General features: G+C 39.7%; 1 protein-coding gene across 6 annotated transcripts in view; it reads right to left on the reverse strand.

Moving 5' to 3' along the window:
- Positions 1-22370, reverse strand: part of Ift88 (intraflagellar transport 88) — an 85466-nt gene that overhangs the window by 22957 nt on the left and 40139 nt on the right. For 5 of the 6 annotated variants that reach the window (XR_013109344.1, XM_034497925.2, XM_076930938.1 and 2 more), the window contains exons 15-22: positions 21422-21521; positions 17866-17952; positions 16081-16267; positions 14077-14185; positions 13249-13399; positions 12534-12649; positions 6383-6435; positions 5118-5183 (exon numbers count right to left, since the gene is read on the reverse strand). Coding sequence is in view for 5 of the 6 variants with exons in the window: in XM_034497925.2 (XP_034353816.1) it covers positions 5118-5183; positions 6383-6435; positions 12534-12649; positions 13249-13399; positions 14077-14185; positions 16081-16267; positions 17866-17952; positions 21422-21521 (869 nt within the window). In the remaining variant the exon portion in view is untranslated. The remainder of the gene's footprint in view (positions 1-5117; positions 5184-6382; positions 6436-12533; positions 12650-13248; positions 13400-14076; positions 14186-16080; positions 16268-17865; positions 17953-21421; positions 21522-22370) is intronic. The other variant, XM_076930939.1, reaches the window with a different exon arrangement.

Consider the following 22370-nt stretch of genomic DNA (forward strand, 5'->3'; position numbering starts at 1 on the left):
ACTCAATTCCAGCCTCCAGGAGCCTGTGCTAGCTTCCAATGGCAACAGGAGTTTCTGAGTCACCACATCCCTCTTCAATCCCGTTCCATAGGAGTGGAGTGCCGCTCACCAGGAGGTGCTGGCACTATCATGGCTTGTACTCTCCCTCTTGCTCTCAGTAGGATGCCCAAGCTGTTTGTCTAGCTTCCTTCAGTACTGCTGGGGCTGCAGGCTCCTACCATCCAGCCAGGCTTAGACCATACTTCCTGACACCCTTAGAAGGAGGTAGGAGGTATGCAGCATATTTCTCCCCTTACCATGACTGCCATCAAAATTATACTTTCTGTTAGCTAGATGCTAAACTAATTTCTATCCTCATTTGATGGAACATAGAAAAAAATCCCATTTGAGCTCTGAAGTTTGAGTCAGCTTCCTAGTGAACTGCCAAGTTAAGTTTTAAGCCAGCCTTTTGCTTCTCCAAAAGCTAGGTGAGCTTATTTGCTAGGCCCCAAGCCTCTAAGATTATGGTTCTGTTGCGTTCACATGCAGAGGCAAACTGTCCCACTGCCGGTGGTATTTGGTGTTTAGCAGTGCTGACAGCACCTGTGTCTGGCTTTCTTTGTAGATGAGTTCTCTTCTGTTCTGCAATGTTTTTTTCTACTGTATCTGTGATTTCTGCTTTCATTACCATTGTTCTAGTTTTTTACTCTTTGGTAATATCCTTCAATTAGGTTGTCTCTGGTCTCAACTGAACATGTGTATCTAACTTTGTGTGTGTGTGTGTGTGTGCGCGCACGCTCGTGTGTGTGTGTGTGTGTGTGTGTGTGTGTGTGTTGGGAGTAGGAGTTGTTAAATTGAGGTCACCAAGCTCATGGCTTTATCCCTTGAGCCATCTCTTCAGCTCTCTTTTACCTTCTTTATCAAATTCTTATCGTCTTTATCTTTTGTTTTCTCAGTAAAAATCTCCCAGTTTTCCAATCACTTGACTTTAGTTTCCAGATCAGAGGGGGCAACTACTTCTTCATACTCTCTTCTGGTTCCTAGAACAACTTTAACCCTTTTGTTAAATTATTAGTTAATAGATTAACAACACCAGCTTATTATTAATGATTATTAGTATGCTAAATTAGCAATATAATTATTAACTTATGATTGAATCCTATGGATTTGTTTATATTTCTTTGGTAAACTGTACTTTCCATTGCTCCACGCTGGCTCTTTCTCCCCTTTCTGCTGCTCAGACGAGGAGAGATTTATCCAGACTCTATTTGCCAACAGAGAAGACTGTGGTCTTCCCTTGGTCCTGCTCCGCTCTACAAGCAGGTCGGTGTCCTCCTGCTTCTGCTGACTCCTCTCTTGTGTAAGTGTTGCAGCTCTTGTCAGCATGAGCATGTTCACTGTCTATGGGCGACTGCACTCCCACAGACACTGGCTTCCATTGCTGTGCTTCTGTGGCACATCTTAAACTACACCATTCCCTGCAGCCAACAAATAGCCACCTCTTCCATCCTTAAAGAAAAGGTTCCCTAGACCACACATTCTGAAGCGAGCCACTCCTCGTTCCCACCTCATATTTCTTGCTTGCTGTTCTCCTGTTTCTGCCTCTATTTCCCCAGTGACTTTCTAAGATCAGTGGTTTCTAGCTGGTGACTTCTACATTTTTTTTTTTTTCTCAGTGCTGGGTCAAAATTACTACATAAGTCACCTGTGTACACATTACCTTAGCAGTTCACAATGGAAGGGTAGTTTATGCTTTGTAAATGATATACCGATGTCTTTCTCTTTTGCCCTGCCTCAGAAGACCAGCTTAGAGGCAATTTATAGAAAGTAAAAATGACTAGTTCCAAGGCCAGCTTGAGTTACATAATAAGTTCTAGCCAAGTATGGGCTACAGGAGACTCAACTTAAGCAAACAAACCCCAAAACAGTTTTGGTAGCTGTCCTCTGAAATGCATGGCATCATCTGTAAGGCTGTAAAATAGGCCAATTTTTAAGTTTAAAAAGTTCTTATTTTGTGTGTACAAATGTGTTGCTTGCATGCATGTCTGTGCACCACATGTATGTAGTTCCTTTAGAAGCAGGCCATTGTATTATTGTGTTCACCAGAAAATGAGTCTGCTTCAGATAACATTCCACAAATTTCCCCATCTATGGCTTCAGTTACAATAGTCAATTGATCGTACTTGTTTTGAAAATTATATAGACAAAAGTCATCTTAAATATTTCTTATATATACATAATTATTCATTTAATTTTTAAGGCAACTCTTAAAACACTCTATAAAGAAAAAAATAAGGGTGCTGGTGAAAGAGTTAAAAATTTTTAAACCTTCCACAGATGGAGTCAAGAGTACAGATCAGCTTGTTCTGCGATCTGGGTCCTAGGAAACTAGCTATCCACAAGACAAAATAAGTAAGATAAGAGTTCAGAGCTGGCAGTTCAGGACAGCGTGACCAAGCACTATGGGTACCAGGAACTAAAAACTGACCATAAGATAGATTGAATAGGGTTTGAGCTGAGAGTTCAAGTTATCATGCTTGTGCACCCTGGATACCAGGAACTTGGCTGACCACAAGATAGATGGCTGATTACGTATAGGCTCTTAGAGAATAGCCTGTTCCTTGTACCCTGTCACAAACTGAATAATGGGCTGGGACTTTCCACAGGTGCTCTCCAATAGCCTTCCCTTACTCCCCCTGGGCTGTGGTTCCCCCCCTGAGTTGTGGTTTTGGGCTTTAAATTCTGTCTGTCTCCAAAGCCCCGGGGTCAGACCCCATTGCCCCTGCGTGGGCTATAGATCTTGACCTCACTATACTGAGGTATAATATAATATAATATAATATAATATATTATATAATATACCTCTTGCTGATTACATCAAGTTTGGTGTCTTACAGTTAATGGGTGGCTGTGAATTCCCGAGACTTGGGTGAGTTCCTCCATTTGTGGGGGCCTTACACTGGAGAGATGGCTCAGCAGTTAAGAGCACTGGCTGCTCTTCCAGAGGTCCTGACTTCAGTTCCCAGCAACCACATGGTGGCTCACAACCATCTGTAATGGGATCAGATGCTCTCTTCTGGTGTGTCTGAAGACAGCTACAGTGAACCCACATACATAAAATAAATCAATAATTCTTTAAAAAGAAGGAAAGAAAAATAAAATAAAACGTGGCCTTGTTGGCCTTGAGCCAGCATTGTGGCTACTCCAGCGGTTTTCATCAGGAAGCAATTCTACCCTCTAAGGGACATTTCATCAAGACTGGAGACTTTAGGTTTCAAAAACTGGGGCAGAAGTGCCACTAACATCTAGGTGGAGGCTGAGAATCTGCTTATGCAGCCTGATGGATGGCCTGCACTCCAGGATCAACTGTTGGGCTCACAAAGGTCCTTTTGCCTACAGATCACTAGAGAAACCAGGAACATTAGCACACAGGGGCCTCTTGTAGGAGATAAAACACCCATTTTCCTGTGAAGATGCCTGGAAGTAGATTTTGTTAAGGATCTGATGACCTTTTTGCTATCTGTGGAGAAAAATGTGGGCATGGCAGATCCCATACACCTTTTGCTATAGAGGCAGAACTCACTTAAATTCCCCAGAATGATTATCCCAGACTCCTCCTCCTCCTCGAGCTTTATTATGAACCTGGAATTGGACTGATTGTTGCCTGGAAACATTTTTCCAAATTGGACTGTGTTTTAAATATGCTGACAATGATCTACCTGGCATTAGTGTCTCCTGTCTGATACCTGCAGGGACCCCTTCAATCAATCAACTCCAGGTGCCAGGAGGGCAGGTTCCACTTTTATATACATTCCTGGACCTCTGGCTCCTGAGGGGTCTCTAATGTGACTGAGACTAAGAACCACAGTGAAAGGTGTTTAAACAGAAATAGAAAATAGATGGCCGGCTCCACTGCAAACCTAAGCAGCCTTTGAAGGAGGAGCTAGAAGTCTGCACTGTTTAAGAGAGCTGCAAGTGACTGCCCTAGGGCCACTTCCTCACAGGGTGTCTGCCTACAGTTGTGAGGTGCTGAGCCTACTGCTGACCAGCATTACACAGCCCCATCCACTCTGCAGTGCTGTTCTTACAAGAGCTGGGCTGAGACTCTGCCTACTCCTTGGATCAGGCTGCACCATCAGAAACCTGGGCTCAGGAGAGAAGTGCTTTTACTGTAATGTGTTGCATGTGTTTATTATTTGTGAGGACAAAATGAAAAAAGACTTTTCAAAGATGTTCTCTCTGCTACAGCACTGTTCTCAACACCTCCCACACCTCTCAGTGACTATCTTCACCATGAATGAAGAGATTTCTTCTCAAGAAATTGCCCTTCTCTTTTTAACAAAAGTGGTAAACATTCTAAGCTGAGGATGACTTTCTGCCTTTCTTTGACTCCAAGGCAACTCAGGATGAAACTGAAGGTTTAGTGGTGATGTGCAGTGGATGAAGGTGGCCATTTTCTATTCTTCTTAGACTAACTAGCTTTTGTAGTTTCTGCTGTAATACTTTTCATTATCAGTGAAAAGCTTCAAATCCACAGTACAACAAGGGGATACATGGAAGGTCTGCACGTGTGCATTGTGGCATGAGTGTGCCCACCCACACGTTTTACACACACACACACACACACACACACACACACACACACACACTCCATTAAAAATCCTAAAAATGCCTTCCCTATAAAACATCACTGTTATAAGACTTGGGTAACTGAGGAGGACCTTGGACTCTGAACTTCTAACCCTCCTGCCTTCACCTCCTCTGCACTAAGACTCCAGGCATGCGTCAGCACATGTGGTTTTAGTTGCTGTGCTTTGTTCACACCAGGCAAGCATTCTGACAATGGTGCTACAGCTACTTTCCCCCAGATCTGTTCTTAAACCTTATCATAAAAGCTTGAGAGGTAGATCTGTTTAATAATAAATAGAAAGAGCTACTATACTTAAACCATCAACATCTAAATTCTGTAAAAATGCCTGTTTATGGAGTTAAATTTTCTGACCAAATAAAAACTTTTAATATGAGTACCACAACTAAGGCATCATTCACACATACAATTACTACAGCAAATTTAATTATCTGTTAGAACACAGAATGTGTTCCTTGTCTTCAAAGTTAGAAAATGAAAGGTCACTTACATTCAACATTCTCTGGAAATTTTCTGTGAATCTCTTTGTAAGTATCTAATGCCTTTTGGTAGTTACCTGTAAATAAAGAAAGAGGAAAGTATAGTAGCTAGCTATATAGAGTTATAGAGATCTTATTAAATTTAATAATAGGGTTAGTAGAAGCATTCATGTTTGCCACAAGCAAACATGTATCATTCTTGAATAATTTCTGGGAGAAAATATACATATGAGTGTGATGTTTATGCCTGTCTCAGCACTCAGAAGCAGATGGAGGAGGGCTGTTGAGGAGAGACCAGCCTGACTACACAGTGAGTGTCAGGCCAGCCAGGGTTACACGGTAAGACCGGGCTCAAAAAATGAAAAACAAACAAACAAAATTGAAAAAGGGTTAGAGTAGAAATGGTTGAAATTTAGTTTTTACTTCTCAACAGAAATAATTCAGTGGCTACCTTTAGGATCCGTTCAGAGCTTGAGGTCTGAGCTCAGTGGTCCTGTTCAAATGAATGTGGCCTTACAGTCAAACTGTCCATCTGACAGGAGCCATGGTAGTGTCAAAGAGCAAGCCCTCCAGTGACCACTTTAGGACCACACTAAGTTTGTAATGTATATCCAGGCCACTCTAAGACACTGACAGGTATCAGGAAATCTCCCATATGCAGGTGAACAGCGACAACCTTAGCCTGTGCTTCCTGTGGGGTGACGGCTGTCTTTTCCTGGGCATTTTATGGTCTATGGGGGTTTTATAAACTTCTTCACACTGACCTCCTAGTTGAATCTCTGGTATTCTAAGCACCATTAGGACAGAAACATAAATCCCTGCACCTAGTGTTCTTTGTTGTAATTATACATAGTTCCCGCTGTCCCAGTTCTGAATTAAGAATCACTCAAGCACAGAATGGAAATAGAAACCAATATAAAAAGATGATTTTGTGGTTAACTTTGAGAAACAACTGGCTGTTTAGGGGAGTCACTGGAATACATGCTTAGTCCTCCCACCTTGCAGCCTGGGTGTACTCAGGCTTGCTTTTAAATTCAAACCCAGTGCCAACCCCCACCCTTGCTCCAAACAAAACAAAACACGCCCAGTTTGTAAGCATAACTTTTTCTGTATGTAGTAATTATTATGGTTTTACATGATATGGTTCAATTATGTGTAGTTATTTAGAAAGCTAATGTTTAATAACAAACATTCAACTGGAACATGTTTATATTCATAATTACCCAAAAGAAAAGACGCAAACTAAGTAAGAAATGAAAAAAGTCAAAACATTTACCACTTCTTCTAAAACAGCTAGCTACCATCAGCTGCCATTTCACCTGTGTGGGTCTGTAAAAGCAAGAAATTAGTGGAAATTAGAGACAGAACAAAAATAGTAAGACCATGAAACATTCATTGAGCTTTCAACCTTTAATTCCTTCTGACCTTTTGTTTATTTAATCTGTATTAATAATATACAGGCTCATATATTTAGGATCTAAAACAAAAACCCTACCCTAAGATCTGAATGAGGAACAGCCTAGGGACCTATTTAATATGCCCTGCCCTTTAAATCTCCCTTCTACTTACCCAGTGGCTTTCAGACAGCCTTCAAATGCCAACCTAGTTTGATAGCAAGCCTATCAGCTTTGGGATTGGACAGAGCTGGGCCTCAATCTCAGCACTGCTATGTGGCAAATTATTAATTTTAAACCCACTTCCCACACACCTACCCACTGCAATCTAAGTAAAGTATGTAGTAAACTATATACTTTCTCCCTGACACCTGTCAACTCCTCATGGACATGCTATATCCAAGTTCTAACCCAGCTTGTATACCTTTAGATGCCTGTCTAGGAGCATCATGGCTGGGTTCTATGGTGACTACCATACTACTAGGTCCTAGGGCGAGTCTAATGTTTGAGTATTTGCAAACTATTTATATGAAATAAAATTTTGCCTTTTCATTAGCAAGCTGTAAAAACCTTGTTTTTCCACATCCTCCCTTGACACTTGTTACCCGGGCCCCAGAGCTCATCTTCAATCCCAGCACTAAGGAGGCAGAGGCAGATCTCTGTGAGTTTGAGGTTTACATATTGAGTCTTAAGACAACCAGAGCTACATAGAGAGACCTTGTCACCCTCATTATTTTTTAATTCTTTGAGAATTTCAAGCATGTAAGCAATGAAATATGATAATCCCATCCCTACTTCCCCCTCCAACTTTCCCAGGCCCCCTACCAACACAACCCACTCCCAACTCCTATCTTCTGTTTAAATACCTCACTAAGTCCAATATGCTGCCCATGTGTGCATGCTACGACTGCATTCCCCAATGGGATGGAGATAAGCATCCTGCATATGCTTATCAACAGTTTATATTACCATCTTTGAAGAAAAAGGTCCTCAAAATCTTTGCTGATTTTTGTTACTGTTGAGTTGTAGAGGCCCTTTATATATTTTGGGTAATGCCTACTCTGTGGGTTGCTTTTGTACTCTTTTTTCATTTGATAAGCAGAAGGTTGAAAATTTGATGAAGTCTTCTATTTCCATGTTTTGATGTCATTTCTAAGAGTTTTGCCACATTCGATGGCACAAACAATTTTCACCAAGAATTTGTATTTTATACTTTTTAATCTTACATTTATTTGGGTCTTTAATCAACTTTAGGTTAATTTTTGTTTATGGAGTAAGCTAAAGGTTCAAATTTTCTTTTCTCCTCTTTCTTTCTCTCTCTTTCTTTCTTTCTTTCTTTCTTTCTTTCTTTCTTTCTTTCTTTCTTTCTTTCTTTCTTGGTGGTTGTTGTTTTTGAGATAAAGAACTGATTTGTAGCCCAGCCTAGCCTCGAACTCTCAATCCTTCTGCCTCAGCCCCAGAGTACTGGGATTATTAGTGTATACCAGCAGTTGGTTTCAAACTTTACTTTTTCTGCCATGTAAATATCTAAGTGTTTTTTTTTTTTTTTTTTTGGTTGAAAAGACTGTCCTTTCTGCATTGCATGGTTTGGATGCCTTTGTAGGAAATCACCTTCCCATGTATGAGAGAGCTAATTTTGGGTTCTTTCATGTGTCTTTCCAGCCCCCTTTAGTACCACACTATTTTGTGGGGAGCCGACAGAAGGCGGCTATCACCCTTGCAGCCATCTTGAGCCATATACCCTGAGAAGAGACTTGATTACAATAGCCTACAACAGCTGAGCACACTCTGATAACATCTTGCTTTAGATACCCAGGATCTTCCCTTGGGTGTGTGAGACTTAAAGTTGTGATTTAGAGCCGTGACTTAAGGGCATGACTTAAAGGCGTGGCTTAGAAGTGAGACATATAAAAGGAGAGAGGCAGACAGAAGAGTTCAGTACAACTTGGAGTAGGAATTAGGCATTAAGGAAGAAGAATTATTAGACATTAGGCACTTAGCACTTGGAGAAAGAACTTGGAACTTGGAGGCACTAGGGACTAGGAACTAGGGACTAGGAACTCAAGACTTGGGACTTGGAGAGAAGAAGAGAGACTGAAAAATAAACGGGATTTAATCACACTCTGTCTGGTCTCCATTCCTTGAGTCCGTCCTCACTCACTCTTGCTGAACCCCGGCCCACAGACCAGAGCAGCTTGGGGCAGTGCAGGCTCTAACAACTTAGCTCTCAAGGCTTTGGCAATACCGGTTCCAACATTGACAGAACAGTCCGAGACATTTTGGCCCCCAAACGTGGGGTAGTGCAGTTCTCAACATTTCTGGCCCCCAAGTGTGGGGCAGCTTGGGCCGCAACACTATTATGGCATATGTGCGCACATATTGAAAATAGGAATTCTGAGTTTTCTAACTTTGTTCCTTTTTGGATTGACTATTTGGAATCTCTTGAGATTCTTTATGATTATTATGGTAGATTTCCTATGTCTGTAAAAATACTATGGGGAATCTGATAGGGAGAGCCTTGACCTTAAGACTACTCTGTACTGTTAACAACTCTGGTCTTCCACTCCATGTACATGGTGTCTTTCTACTTCTTAATGTCCTTAATCTCTTTCAAAGTGATTCACAGCTTTATGTACAAGCTTTTTAGCTATATGATTTAATGAAGTCTTATTATTCTTTTCAATGCTATTATGAATGGTATTACTTTTACCAATTTCATAGTTGTCCTTTTGAATTGTTTATTTATTCAAGTCTACAGAAATAAAAAAAGATTTTCATGTGATTTTCACATACTACAACTTTCTTGAATTCATTTATTGTATTTCCATTTTGTGCATATATTCATCAAATTTTGATATGTAAGATCACCTTTATGATCAGAGATTTCAGGACTTTAAATATACCATCTACTGTCTTCTGGCCTTCAATGTTACTGCTGAGGACTCTGCTTAATCTTACCCAGCATGCTTTGCATGTGACAACATAATCTTGATGCTCTCAATACTTCCTCAGTACTGTGGCAAGAGTGTCTCGCTGGGAGTCTGTTGGGTGTTTCACACTTACAGTTCACTGAGCTCTGTAGACTTACAACCTTACCTCAAATATGGGAAATATTGGCTACAATGTGTTTCAGTAGTCTCTCTGCTTCTTTCTCTTTGTCCTCTGGAGCCCCCATAATACATATACTGGTCCTCTGATGGTGCTTTATGGTAATAGCCATGATGAGCATATTAAATAACATTCTTTAAAGTATTAAATGACAGGATTGCATTGAACAATGGACCAATAGGAGTAGAATTCCTTTTCTTTCTGTCTGTTTTTGAAACAGGGTTTCACACTATATCCCAGGAGGCTGGCTTTGAACTTGTAAAAAATCTCCTGCTTCAGCTCTCAGCACTGGATTACACACATCAGCAAGTATACTCAGCTTGGGATAGTATTTCTTAATATTTTAAAATGTAATTTATAGCTTTAGAAAAAATAAAATAAAAATATAGGCTTAAATCAATTAGAAACATATTAAACATACTAAGTTATTAGGAGGTAATTATTAAATTACCTCAAAAATATAAGCAATACAACCAGGAGAGACCTTCTATTATAAATATTACAAAAAGAAATTAAATTGAATTAAACCACTTGCCAATTGTCTGTAATATATAAGAATCTATGTGACAGAAGAATGAATATTCCCACTCCTTAAAGTTTATATTCTTATGGTAGAGGCAGGATTTATATAACAATAAATACTTAGCACATATAACTACAATTATTATGTGTCAGTTGAAAATAAAAACATATTTTACACATGACTTAACATACCAGAAAGGAAATTACAGTGTACAGTACAGAAAGTACATGATCAACATTATACAGGAAATATAATGATTGTACACTGAATGCCTCTGTCACATAAAGAACATAAGAACAGAAGCAAATGAAGGTAGACGCAGAGAAAGCGAGAGAGACAGAGAGAGAGAGAGAGAGAGAGAGAGAGAAGTATAAAGGGACTTTGCATGAAAGATACTTATCTTCAGGAAAACTGAAGCATAAACACAGAGAGAAACTACAGAGCTTTGAGAAGGATGAGCAGACAGGGAGACACTGAAGACTAAGGGCAGTGCTCATATGACACAGATTTATATGGCATCCATTTACAAGGCCACAAAAGTTATCTGGATAGCTATTCCCAATGGGGGAAAAAATGGTTAGATTAACTCAAGAATAAAACTTGGGAGAAGAGACAGGGCAGCAAAACAAGAGAGAGAGTGGAACTGTGAATACCATTAAGAAAGGGTATAGATATGACCAATTAGAGAGACATTCCAGTAAGGCTGTGTTCAGAAATGAAGCCAGGAGGAGGCCCAGAAAAAACAAACAAACAAACAAACAAACAAACAAACAAAAACGGGGAAGGGGACTGAAGGCTTCAGTTTCACCAGGTAGGCACACTCTAAATAGGGAGCATGGATCTCAGAGAGAGAAGTCATTTGGACAGCTACCTCATGGGAGAGGGTTTATGATGCCAATGTGGTTAGCACTGGGTAAGAGCCACACGGGTTAACTGCAGAAGAGCCGAGGCTCAATGGAGTTAGTGCAGGCAGCGTGGATGAGACTAGAGTGCTGGTAAAATGGGTAGGAAACGAACTGGGTGAAAGGGGAGACTTGCCACACTTTTTCTTTTAGCTTTGGAAAATGACTTATAGAAAATTAGAAAAATGGGAAAATTTGTTTTAATAAAGCACACTCTTCATTTAATTAAGCCAATTTAATCTAAAGTATCTTTACCTATGACCCTAAGGAAGTACTTAACCTCATTATTGTTTGTTTTTAAATTATATTTATTTCTTTATTTATCTGTCTGTGTGTTTCTGTGTGTGTATGTGTGTACATGTACATGCCTAGGCACATTCCATGGCACACATGTGGAAGTTAGAGGACGACGCCAGGAGTCAGTTCTCTCCTTTATCGTGGGTCCTAGGGATTGCTTTCAAGTGTCAGGCTTGGTGGCAAATACTTTTTACCTGCTGAGCCTCTTGGTTCTGGTTTGAGATAGGCTCTCACTCTTTAGCATAGGCTAGCCTCAAACTCACGTAAAACCCTCTTGCCTCAGTCTCCTGAATGCTGGGATCACAAGCCTGAGCCACTACACCCATCTGGGGATGACTAATACCATTTTTATAGGATACATAAAAATCAGAGTGAAGGATGGAACCATGTGGAGTGCGCCTTACTGAGGAATGGTCTAATGGCTAGGCTAGGGTACGATTAAGTATAAAAGGTGTAACTTAAATTGTAAAGATGTTATTGAACTAAAATTATTATTCTAATATTAATAATTAGTTCTATAGTTATCAAAACATTTATATGAACCCAATGTAATAAGTAATTGCCTAATATAAATTCTATACAAAGATTACTTAAATCTCTGGGCCTTCTGCTATCTTTCCAATGATTCTAAGTTACAGTTTATCTCATAATTTAATATTATGACAAAGCAGGATATCATACATGTATTATATTTGAATCAGATATGTGAAAAACATCAGATGTGAACTAAAAAAGTAAAAAAAAAAACCTTAAACTTTGAAACAGCTTAATTTTTAATGTTCAATGTACAGCAATTGTAAATTGAAACCAACACAACTTCCTTCCATTAAGATTCTTTCAGCAATAAAATTGTCCTGACTGACAAAGTCACTTTCTGATTTGTAAATAAATTCTATTTGCTCACTGAAGTACAAACAAGGAAAACAGATAAAGTATATTATAAAAGGTATTTAAAATTAAAATTGTATAAAAGCAGATTGGGAAAAAAATAATTTTTTTTAAAAAAGGTATTTAAAATTCCTATGCAACAGAAAATATATTGTCACAATAGAAACAAAGAAAAATGAACAAAATACAAGGAAATAAAAATAATTCATTAATGTATTTTCATAAATTTATTAGGCTTACTAGATGCTAAATTTTTTAGGGATAAAAATAGTCTTAATATAAGATATTAACTAAATATAAAATTCAGTTACTTACTGTATAAGGGAAGCCCTTTCAAAGTACTGAATGGCTTTCTCGCAGAACTGGGTATCAATGTAATAAGCTCCAAGCCATTCAATGACTTCAATGTTAGAAGGGAAATACCTGTATGACTAGAGAAAATACAGAAGGTGACAATTCAACTTCAGTAGCAATACAGAATATACTTCTGATTAACTTTTGTTATATGGATTTATTTATAAAAAGTATGAGCTATCAAAAGATTTTTACGAGTTTTAAAACTATACAAGACTTAAAAAACGTACGCATACTGATAGTTTTCAGTTATATATGATCTGAGTCATAGCAAATATTTAAAAGAATCAGGTGACACAAATCATGGTTTAAGAAAATGACTTAGGGGCTGGTGAGATCGTTCAACAGTTATGAGAACTGGCTGATCTTCCAGAGGACCCAAGTTCAATTCCCAGCGACCACATGCTGGCTCACAGCTGTCTGAAATGGACTCTGATGTCTCTTCTGTCATGCAGGAATACATGCAAATAGGGCACTCATATACATAAATAACTCTTAAAATGAGTTAGTATTTTTCATTTCATTAAGATGAATCAAAACTGTAGTTTAAGAATGTTTTATTTTAACTAAATCATTATTAGTTTTTGACTAATAAGCCTTTCTAAAATTTTAGGCCTGTTCCTTTAAAACCTGTACAACGTCAGAAACTGGAAGGAATGTGAGACAGCACGCCTACCTCATAGTAATATTGGAACGCCTGGGACTTGTCTCCCTCACTATCGTATAACTCTCCCAGTTTAGACAGAGCTTGGGAATCAGTGGGAACAACGCTGATCAACTGCATCAGCCATTCAATAGCTTGGTTGGGATCTTCCATTAACTCATATCTTGGACAATGTCAGTTAAGAAATCAAAGTGCTTTTCCAATATAGTAAGAGGCATTAAAAACATTAACTCGTGCCTGCTTTCCTAACAGTGAGTGGGAAAACCAAGAAAGCTAAGTGTCATTAGCAGCTGATGGACAGCAGAGCACCGTATAGCGTATGCTCCATACAGCGCATGCTCCATACAGCGCATGCTCCATACAGCACTTGCACAGAGATCCAGCACAGTTCCTGAGTGCCGCTGAACAGGCTGCGCAGCACTGAACAATTGTGAGGATAAGAGTTTTCAGAGAGCTATATTCACTATTTCTATACACCCAAAGGCAACAATACTAACTAGTCCTCAATATCCTACAGGAATCAGAATTAATACAATGCTAAAGTATTTAGTCGACTTTCAATCAGATCTGTGTGTATGCAAAATGTCCTCAATTCTTTCAATTATGTTTTAAATTAACAACTAATTTTTTAATTTTTAAAGTTTTTAATTTTTTAAGTTTTAATTTTTAAGTAATTCCTCTTGAGATTCAAATGATCTTTTATCAACTGAACTACTTATAGCAGTTTAATCTGTTAAGTTATCCTCATCAATTATCTCTATGGCTAATATTATTTAATAATTAATATTCAATTTCCGATTGAGGGAATTAATAATGTCCTTAAGTTTTCAAGTGAGATACACATTTGCTATCTGGCAAAGAACTTGAGCGCTGTTCCGAAGAATTGCGTGCAGTTTCAGGAAGGAGTCCAAGGCTTCGTCTAGACGGTTTAACTTTTTATAGGTGAGGCCTCGAGAGGAAAGAAAGCAGCAGCATTACTGGCAGAGATAGTCAACGCGATAGGATAAGTATTTAAATATATGCAAATATTCATCCCCAAGAGAAAATGAAAGTCAACTGAGGATTTTTTTAAAAAACAAGAGGAGGTGACATTTTCCCAAGCAGATAGACGAGCTGTAGACAGCTCCAGTGAGCTTTCAAGTGTGTGTGGTGGGGGAGGGGAGCACATCAAGGAGAACAGACATGAACCAACAGACTCAAAACGGAATAAATACTTCAGCTATGAATCCAGCTATAAACATAATTAATAGACATTTAACATCAGTGGAGATGAAGGGATAAATGTGATACTTGATTGTTTATGTTGGGAACAAATGTAGGTCCTTATTTCATTACAAAAAAAATTCAAGACATAGTAGAAGCTCCAAGGGTAGCTAGGAAGAGGACAGGGACCACAGGAGGGGGGACATAAGAGAGGGTAATGGGACTGAGGAGGTAAATATGATAGAAATATATTATGTTCATGCAAATCTCATAATAAACCCTATTATTATGTATGATTAATACTTACTAATAAAATGTTTTAAAAATTCAAAATTTACTCTCAAATGACACAGGAAAAATAAAGCTGTAAGAATCTAAAAGTATCTAAAATTTATAAAGTAAAAAAAAAAAGTATCTAAATAGGCAATTAAGCTCTTCTAGAAAGGCCTGTGCCCTTCTCTTTCCTATGCCAGTGAAACCCTTTCCAGATCTCAAATGTCACATGCTTCATTCCTTCTTGCCACCTCTCAGCAAGGTGCCTAGCTACTTCTTCCCTAGCCCCACACTTCATCTCCAGGGTTGGTAGTGGGTCCTTCTCCATTTCTGCTTTTTTTTTTTTTTTTTTTTTTTTTTTCCTATCAACCAAAGGGATTACAGGCTTTTTAAGTGGGTGCTGGGGATCAGAAATCAGGTTCTCTTGCATGTGTGGCAGTAGCAACCTGCCCAGCACCCTTTCCCTTAGCTTTTATCTGCAAATTGCTAAACACCAGGAAATAGTTTATAAGACCAGACATCCAAAGAAAAGTAACAACATAAAAAAGACAAGAAAAAAGCAAAAACCACAAATAAAATTCATAATAAAGCAACAATACATGCAGAGAGAAGCATAATTTAAAAGAAACATCAGTAACTAAAGAAACGAGTTCAGTATTAAAGACATGTATTTGTTTGGAACACCTTGGGAGAAATAGTGCCCATATCTGGTATCCTCTGAAGGGCAGGAGGGGAATGAGCTGGGGATTCCTTCATAACTTTTAATAGTACAAATAATACAAATAAAATCTGAGAGGCTGGAGGAGTGGCTCAGCAGTTAGGAGCATGGCTGCTCTTCCAGAGGACCCAGGCTTGGTTCCTAGTACCCACATGGTGGGTCACAAACATCTGCAATTCCAGTTCCAGGGGATCTGATGCCCTGTTCTGGCCTCTGTATGTTCCAACTACACATGTGTTGCACAGACAGCCATGCAAGCAAAACACCCACACGCATAAAATAGAAAAAAAATAACAAAAATTCTGTGGCATATTTGGCAAAATCTTAAAATGTGTCAAACTGTGGCATTAAATACTTGATATATTTGACATTTTTTTTTAAATAATTAAAAAGAAAGATGGGTTTTTTTTCCCTTCTACCTATTTGGGAAAAGTTTAAAAACATCATCCCATATCATCAGAAAATTGGAGACATAGTCTTCTAACTGTGATAGATAAAGATATTAGAAAAGTCTTCTTGGAGAGCAACATAACACTAACCCAGATTTACATAGCATGGCCTTTGAATTATCAACTCCATTTAGAATACTCTGTTATTTTTTTAAAAAAAGGCTGACACTTTCTTAATGCAATTTGCCATGCTGAACTTACCAATATTATAAAGTGCTTCTGTACAAGAAGAATCATTTCTTAGGGCCTCTTTATAGAACTCAGCTGCCTTCTCATAATCACCATTTGCAAAAACCGTATTCCCTTTATTAGTGAGAGCCGACGGGTTATATCTATCTGAGTTCACAGCTAAATCTGCATAGCTGCTGGCTTGGGCAAATTCGTTTTCCTAAAGGAAGTATAAAAGATAGACAAAATTTCTTCAAGTCTCTTCAGAATGTTCAGAGATTACTGAAATGATTTTCTGAGATTATAAATGATGACTTTCTGAGATGATAAACGATGATGAATGAAGCAAATACTTTAAATATCTTGGTTTACCTAGGCTATGTGCAGTTGTCAAGTTCAAACAGCCAAGTTTCTCATGGCTGGCTTTCCTAGTCTCATGGTTTGATAACAACAGCATTTCTATGTAGGTGGTTCCATGTTCAACGCCCAAACCCGTGTCCTCATTTGCTGTGCACTGCCTTCCCACCTGAAGCACTGAAATAGCTGGAAGGGCCTCCGCTGTCCCCTGCTTTGCACCTTGCTATGTCACCCACTAGGCGCCTGCACTTATGCCTATGTATTGCCTTCTCTTTCTCCGTCAGCCAGAAGTTTGATAAGGATCTTGTCATCATTCACATGAGGCCTGTGGACCCCTTATTTCACTGTGGCATGGCCATCTGTGTTAGGTCAGTTCAGTGAAACTGAGAACCCCTTTAAAATGCCCAAATCAGTGGCAAACACTCCCCAGCATTGGGCAGTTACCATTATTGCCTCCTTCCTGGATACTCTTCTTCCTCTCCACAGAAATCCTGTATCCATTAGCAGCGATGCTCTTCTTTCTCTTCTCCCAGTTTCTGGAAATCTATATTCTTTCTATTTCCCTCCTATCCTGGACACTGGATGTTAAGTAGGATCTTTGTGTATGGCCACTTCTACTTGGTGTGTTTGTAAGGTACCATGTATTAACAATCTGTTGCTTTTAATGGCTGACTAACATCCAATGGATGGATATACCACATCTGGCTTATCCCTTGTTGCTGGTGAATCCTCAGGCTGCTTACATTCACCTTGTGGTTGTTATGAATAATGCTGCTGTGAACATCTATGTGTCAGTCTTTGTGTGCACTCTAAACTACAACTTATACAGAAATTGGTACTATGAAGTAGAATGCAGCTTCGAAAAACCTAAAGTGTATACTGTTGTCTTAAGGACAACAAACAGAACTCAGAAGAGGGCTGCTGTGAGGGCTGCAGGGGACGTGAGAGGGGGGTGGGGTGGTGGGGACTCAGTGGAACCTGCAGAGGTGGGAAGGAGCTGCTATCTGAGGCTGAGTAAAGGGCAAATCAAGTCTGTAGTTGGAAGGCAACTGGCATACGTGGCGCCCACCTGCTTTCAGAGTCCCAGTGATTGGCATCTAGTAGGCACTCAATGAATTCGTGTTCTGGATGGTGCTCTTCAACTCTAAGTCACTTAACCTGAGATAGTGCTTTCTTTGTCACTAACACGATGGGTCGAAGGTCTCTAGTTCAGCTTGCAGCTGTCAGTCCATAATTCTCTGTGCTTTCCTCACTACCAGTCTCCCCTCATTTCTTTAGAGACAGTCTTCTTACTCGTGTCTGAAAACTCAGCCCCTTCAGCACTGTCAGTCAGGTCCTTGGTAACACCTCAGTCTGCTTACAGTCTGCACCAGTCTTCTGTGGAGGCCTTTTCTTAGGTAGATTTAGTAATGCAAAAAGCTATCATATGAACAACTCTTAGTTGGAAAAGCCAAAACCTACCAGATAATAAAGGAACGAGAGGTTGGTCGCAGCTGCACTTTTCACTCTACTGTCCTTCTTCTCAAACATTTTCAATGTGTCTACAGCCTAGAAACAGATTGTCTGAAGTTACTACCACTGCCATACAGTAGTATCCAATGGGTGCAGCCGGGAAGGGTCTGTGTGGACTGGAAGACAGAGGCACAGGAGGGAGCAGCAGTAAATTCAAGAAGACAGTTGGCAAGAGGAGAACTTCATTTACGATAAGAACTCACTAAACAGAAAAGGCAGACACTCCATACCAAGAAATGAGAACTGAATTTAAGAGCATGTAGATAGATTTAACAGAGGATTAGACACAGCTGGAGAAAGGAGAGATGGCAGGAAAAGGCCAGCTGCGGACACTGGACCCTGTGAGTCAGAGAAGCAGTTTCCTATTCGCCCTCACACCTTTTACCTGACACAGTCCAATTTCCTCCTGACAGAATATGCTGGGGCTTCTGGTTGTAGCTATTACACACCAATCTATGGATCATTTTCCAATAGCAAACAACCAGAAAATTTATATAAAACATTATAAACAACTTGGAAGGCACTGGAGAGCTTGAGGACCAAGACCCCACAAAGCATTCTGAGTAAAGTACAGCTAAAGGATGAATATATTTTAAGAAAGATGTTCTTTAAAAAGAACACAAAAGAGGCAACCACAGGGCTGGACCTTCTACAGATGTGAGGTAAAATGGATGGCTGAACCCAAATCAATAATAGACAACAATTCTGGGAATATTACCAAAATATTATCTAAAGTAGATAAATATAACTTCATCTTCAATCCTGAGAAATCAAAGTACACGTTTAGCCACCTTCCAGGTCTGATATAATGCCATCCAAACTGGCATTCAGAACAGTCAGGCACCTTACATGAACAGTGCATGGAGATCCAGCTTAGAAATGACTTTGATATGAGAAGGAGAAGGTGAAAGAGAGAGTGGGCTTTATTTCCCTCCTTTTAAAATTATACACTTAGGCTTTGCATCTTGAAATCTCCTATTTATAGCAAGCACTTGTGTCCAAGCAAAACTCCTTCCTCATTTCACTACTACCATCAGCTACACCTGCTACAACTAACCAGAAGGACTTGCCATGCAGTGCTTGATTCCAAGGAAGTACCAGCCAGCCAGCTGATTCAGGTTTAGTTAAGAATAGGAGTTTTTAAATCCAGATTCCCAGGTTAGTGGTGTGGGTCAGAGGCACAGTGCCGATCTAGAACGAATAAAGGTCTTAGTGTGATGCCTAGCACCACAAAATAAACTAAACAACTAAATTTTACAGTGTTGGTTCCCATATGAGTATGCTAGTACTCTTGTGAAGGGTTTTCATGGCCTTAAAAACCTGTCAGACATTTCTAGACTAGTCTAACACTGGATAGGAAACATCCAAACATCATATCTTCTTGTCTTTTCAAGCTAAAGAAGGAGGATAACAGGAAGTGAGAGGCCAGCTTGGGTTTCAGAGAAAGACTCTGTCTCAAAGACAAAATAAACACACACACACACACACACACACACACACACAACCACCAAGAGGCAAACAAACAAATGACCACAACCAACAAAGACATTCTGAATGAGAGGAGGAAACTGAGCAGGAGATGATAAAATCTGCAGTAATCGTAACAGAAAAAGCTGAGGGCTTACTTTAAATTTTTTTATTTTATTATTTTACATGTATTAGTGCTTTGTCTGCATGTATGTCTGTGTATCACTTATGAGCCTGGTGCCCATGGAGGCCAAAAGAGGGCATCAGATCCAATGGAGTTGAAGTTACATATGCTTGTGAGCTGCCATGTGGGTGTGGGAATCAAACCCAGAACCTTTGGAAGAACAGCTAATCTCTTAACTGATGAGCCATCGCTCCAGTACCAAGAGTGCTTAGTTTTGGATGAACAGTTATAAAACATGAACTATGGCAACAATGAACTATTAACTTTTTCTAAAAGTAAAATAAAATTTAAAAATAAAATGCCAAGAGAAAGTAGATAAATAAAACTTTCTCCACTGTGTCATCTATAACAGTATACTCCTTCATACTCATAAATTCTTTTTCAGGTCCCAAGATCACTCCAGACAGAAAACAGAGACCAATCGATCTGTCTGTCTCCCATCACATGATTCTACTGCAACAGAACTCGCAATGGCTGTTTGTTTGATAAAGGATCTCAGGGCACTCAGGCTAACCCAAAACTCACCAGTAGCTGAAGAGACCTTGGATTTCTGATTCTCTTGCCTCCACCCGCGCTCCCCACCCCCACCCCAGTGGTGGGATTACAGGCATGAGCCACTGAGGCTGAGCATGGCATTTTAAAAAAAGATTTGCTTTTATAAGTTTTCTAAATGTGTGTATGTGTATGTCTTTGAGTAGCTATGTGCATGTGAGTGAGTACAGGTCACAAAGGAATCCAGAGAAGTGTCAGATTCCCTGGAGAAGGATTTATGGGCAGTTGTGAGCAACCCGATGTGGGTACAGGGAACCAAACTCAGAACCTCTGCCAAAGAAATATATGCTCCTAGCCTCTGAGCCATCTCCCTAAGCCCTGACAGTGGCGTTTTAATGGGTAATGGTGTGGTGGTAAAATGACAGAACAGATATCAGGAGTCTCTGGAAGGTTTTAGTGCTCTGTAAATACTGAAAGACGTAAACTTTAAGTATGGAGAATTAACATATGCAATCACCTGCTTCTTGGTACTGTAACATATCAATCATTTTATTAGTACATGGACAAGGGTCACTTCACTCTGTTCTCGTATTCTGAGTAAAAGGTGTTCTCCCCACTCTCTGGAGAGCAGCTACTCCTTTCTGTTGTCTCCAGACAGAAAAAAAAGGTTCTTCATTAGGAAGAAAAGAGAAAGCACTGGCTTGGACAGAGTGTGGGGAAGATGCTCTGGCTTTCCCTGGGTCTTGCTGTCTGAGTCAAATGGAGTTTGACATTTTGGGTACACAGGACACTAGCCATCCGTTTTATAAACTAGGAAACAAGTGCATTCTGCTTGCTCTACTTTGGTATCCTCTCTTTCTTAAAACTTTGCCAATTTCTGCTTTGTCTCAGCTCTGCTCTCCTTGAGCGAGTACTGAAAGGCTTACAGTGCTCCATCCCATCTTCAAGACAACAGGTAGTAGCTTGCTAGTGAGGGATCCCAGGTTCTAAGCTCATGTCTAGCATGGGGAGCCCATTGTCATAAGAAACATCTGAAACAGCCTCAAGGAAAGCTGTTCCACAGAGGACAGAATGGAAGCGCATCAGACTATTATTTGGGTTCCCTGCACACACCGGCTTCTACAGGACTTAACACTGCAAATAGTCGGAAATTTCAGGCCTGGATAAGCATAAGGTTTTGTAATTTAACAATATGCTATCTATGGAAAGTATTTACACTTTAATAAACAGAACCAACATGTAAAGGCCTGTCAGACTTATGGGTGGGGTGGAGCTCAGGGGTAGAGCACTCTAGAGCATTCTAGGAAAAAGTTTCCCTGTATTCACTGCTTGGACTAATATGCAGAATGCTGTAGCACTTACTTGGTTAAAGTCCTTTTGTCTCAAGTATGTAATTGCTTTGTTAATCTCCAGATCGTTGGCCAGCTCCACGTACTGAGAGGCTTTCACTACTTCCACACACCTATAAGAAAGGTGAGACAAAAAGCGGTACTCACTTTTATTTCAGTTCTCTCACTGTGTGTGTGTGTGTGTGTGTGTGTGTGTGTGTGTGTGCCCGCACGGTGTATCCTTCTGTTGGGTTCACACATGTGTGTATTCATGCACATATGGAGATCAGAGGTCAATGTCAGCTGCCATCCTCTATCATTCTCCATGATGACCATAAAACTCTTACAAGAAAAAGCATTTAATTGGGGGTTTCATTACAGTTTCAGAGGCTTAGTCCATTATCATCACCTGGGGGAGCATGGCAGCATGCATGGCAGGCATAGCGCTGAAGAAGCAGCTGATCCTGATCCCTGGGCAGTAAGAGCAAGCCTGAGCATGGCATGGGCTTTTAAGACCTCAAAGCCCATTGCCAGTGACACACTTCCTCTAACAAGGCTACACATCCTAACCCTTCTAGCTCTTCAAGTAGTGCAACTCCATGGTGACTGAACATTCAACAGATGAGCTTATGAGGCCATTCTTATTCAAACCACCACACATACCAATTTTAGAAACAATGATAAAAAAACAAGACAGCATTACATGGTCATGGTATCTCATGAAACCTGCTTCAGTGAATAAAACAAAATAATATGTGGCACTGAGGGTGTGGATCACTAGCCCAAACCATAATTAGAAACATAGAATCCCTTTCTTCAACAGAGGACTTGAGGCCCCCTTGCACTATACCTCACTGAATGTCTATCTGTTGCTTTCTGAAGACATGGCTCATGAAATTTGAGTTCCAAAAGAATAATCTGGAAACACAGGTATATACAGCAAATATTAATGAAATGTCTATTACATGTCAGACATTATGTTT

Source organism: Arvicanthis niloticus, chromosome 3 (genome assembly GCF_011762505.2).
Source record: "Arvicanthis niloticus isolate mArvNil1 chromosome 3, mArvNil1.pat.X, whole genome shotgun sequence".
Lineage (NCBI taxonomy): Eukaryota > Metazoa > Chordata > Mammalia > Rodentia > Muridae > Arvicanthis > Arvicanthis niloticus.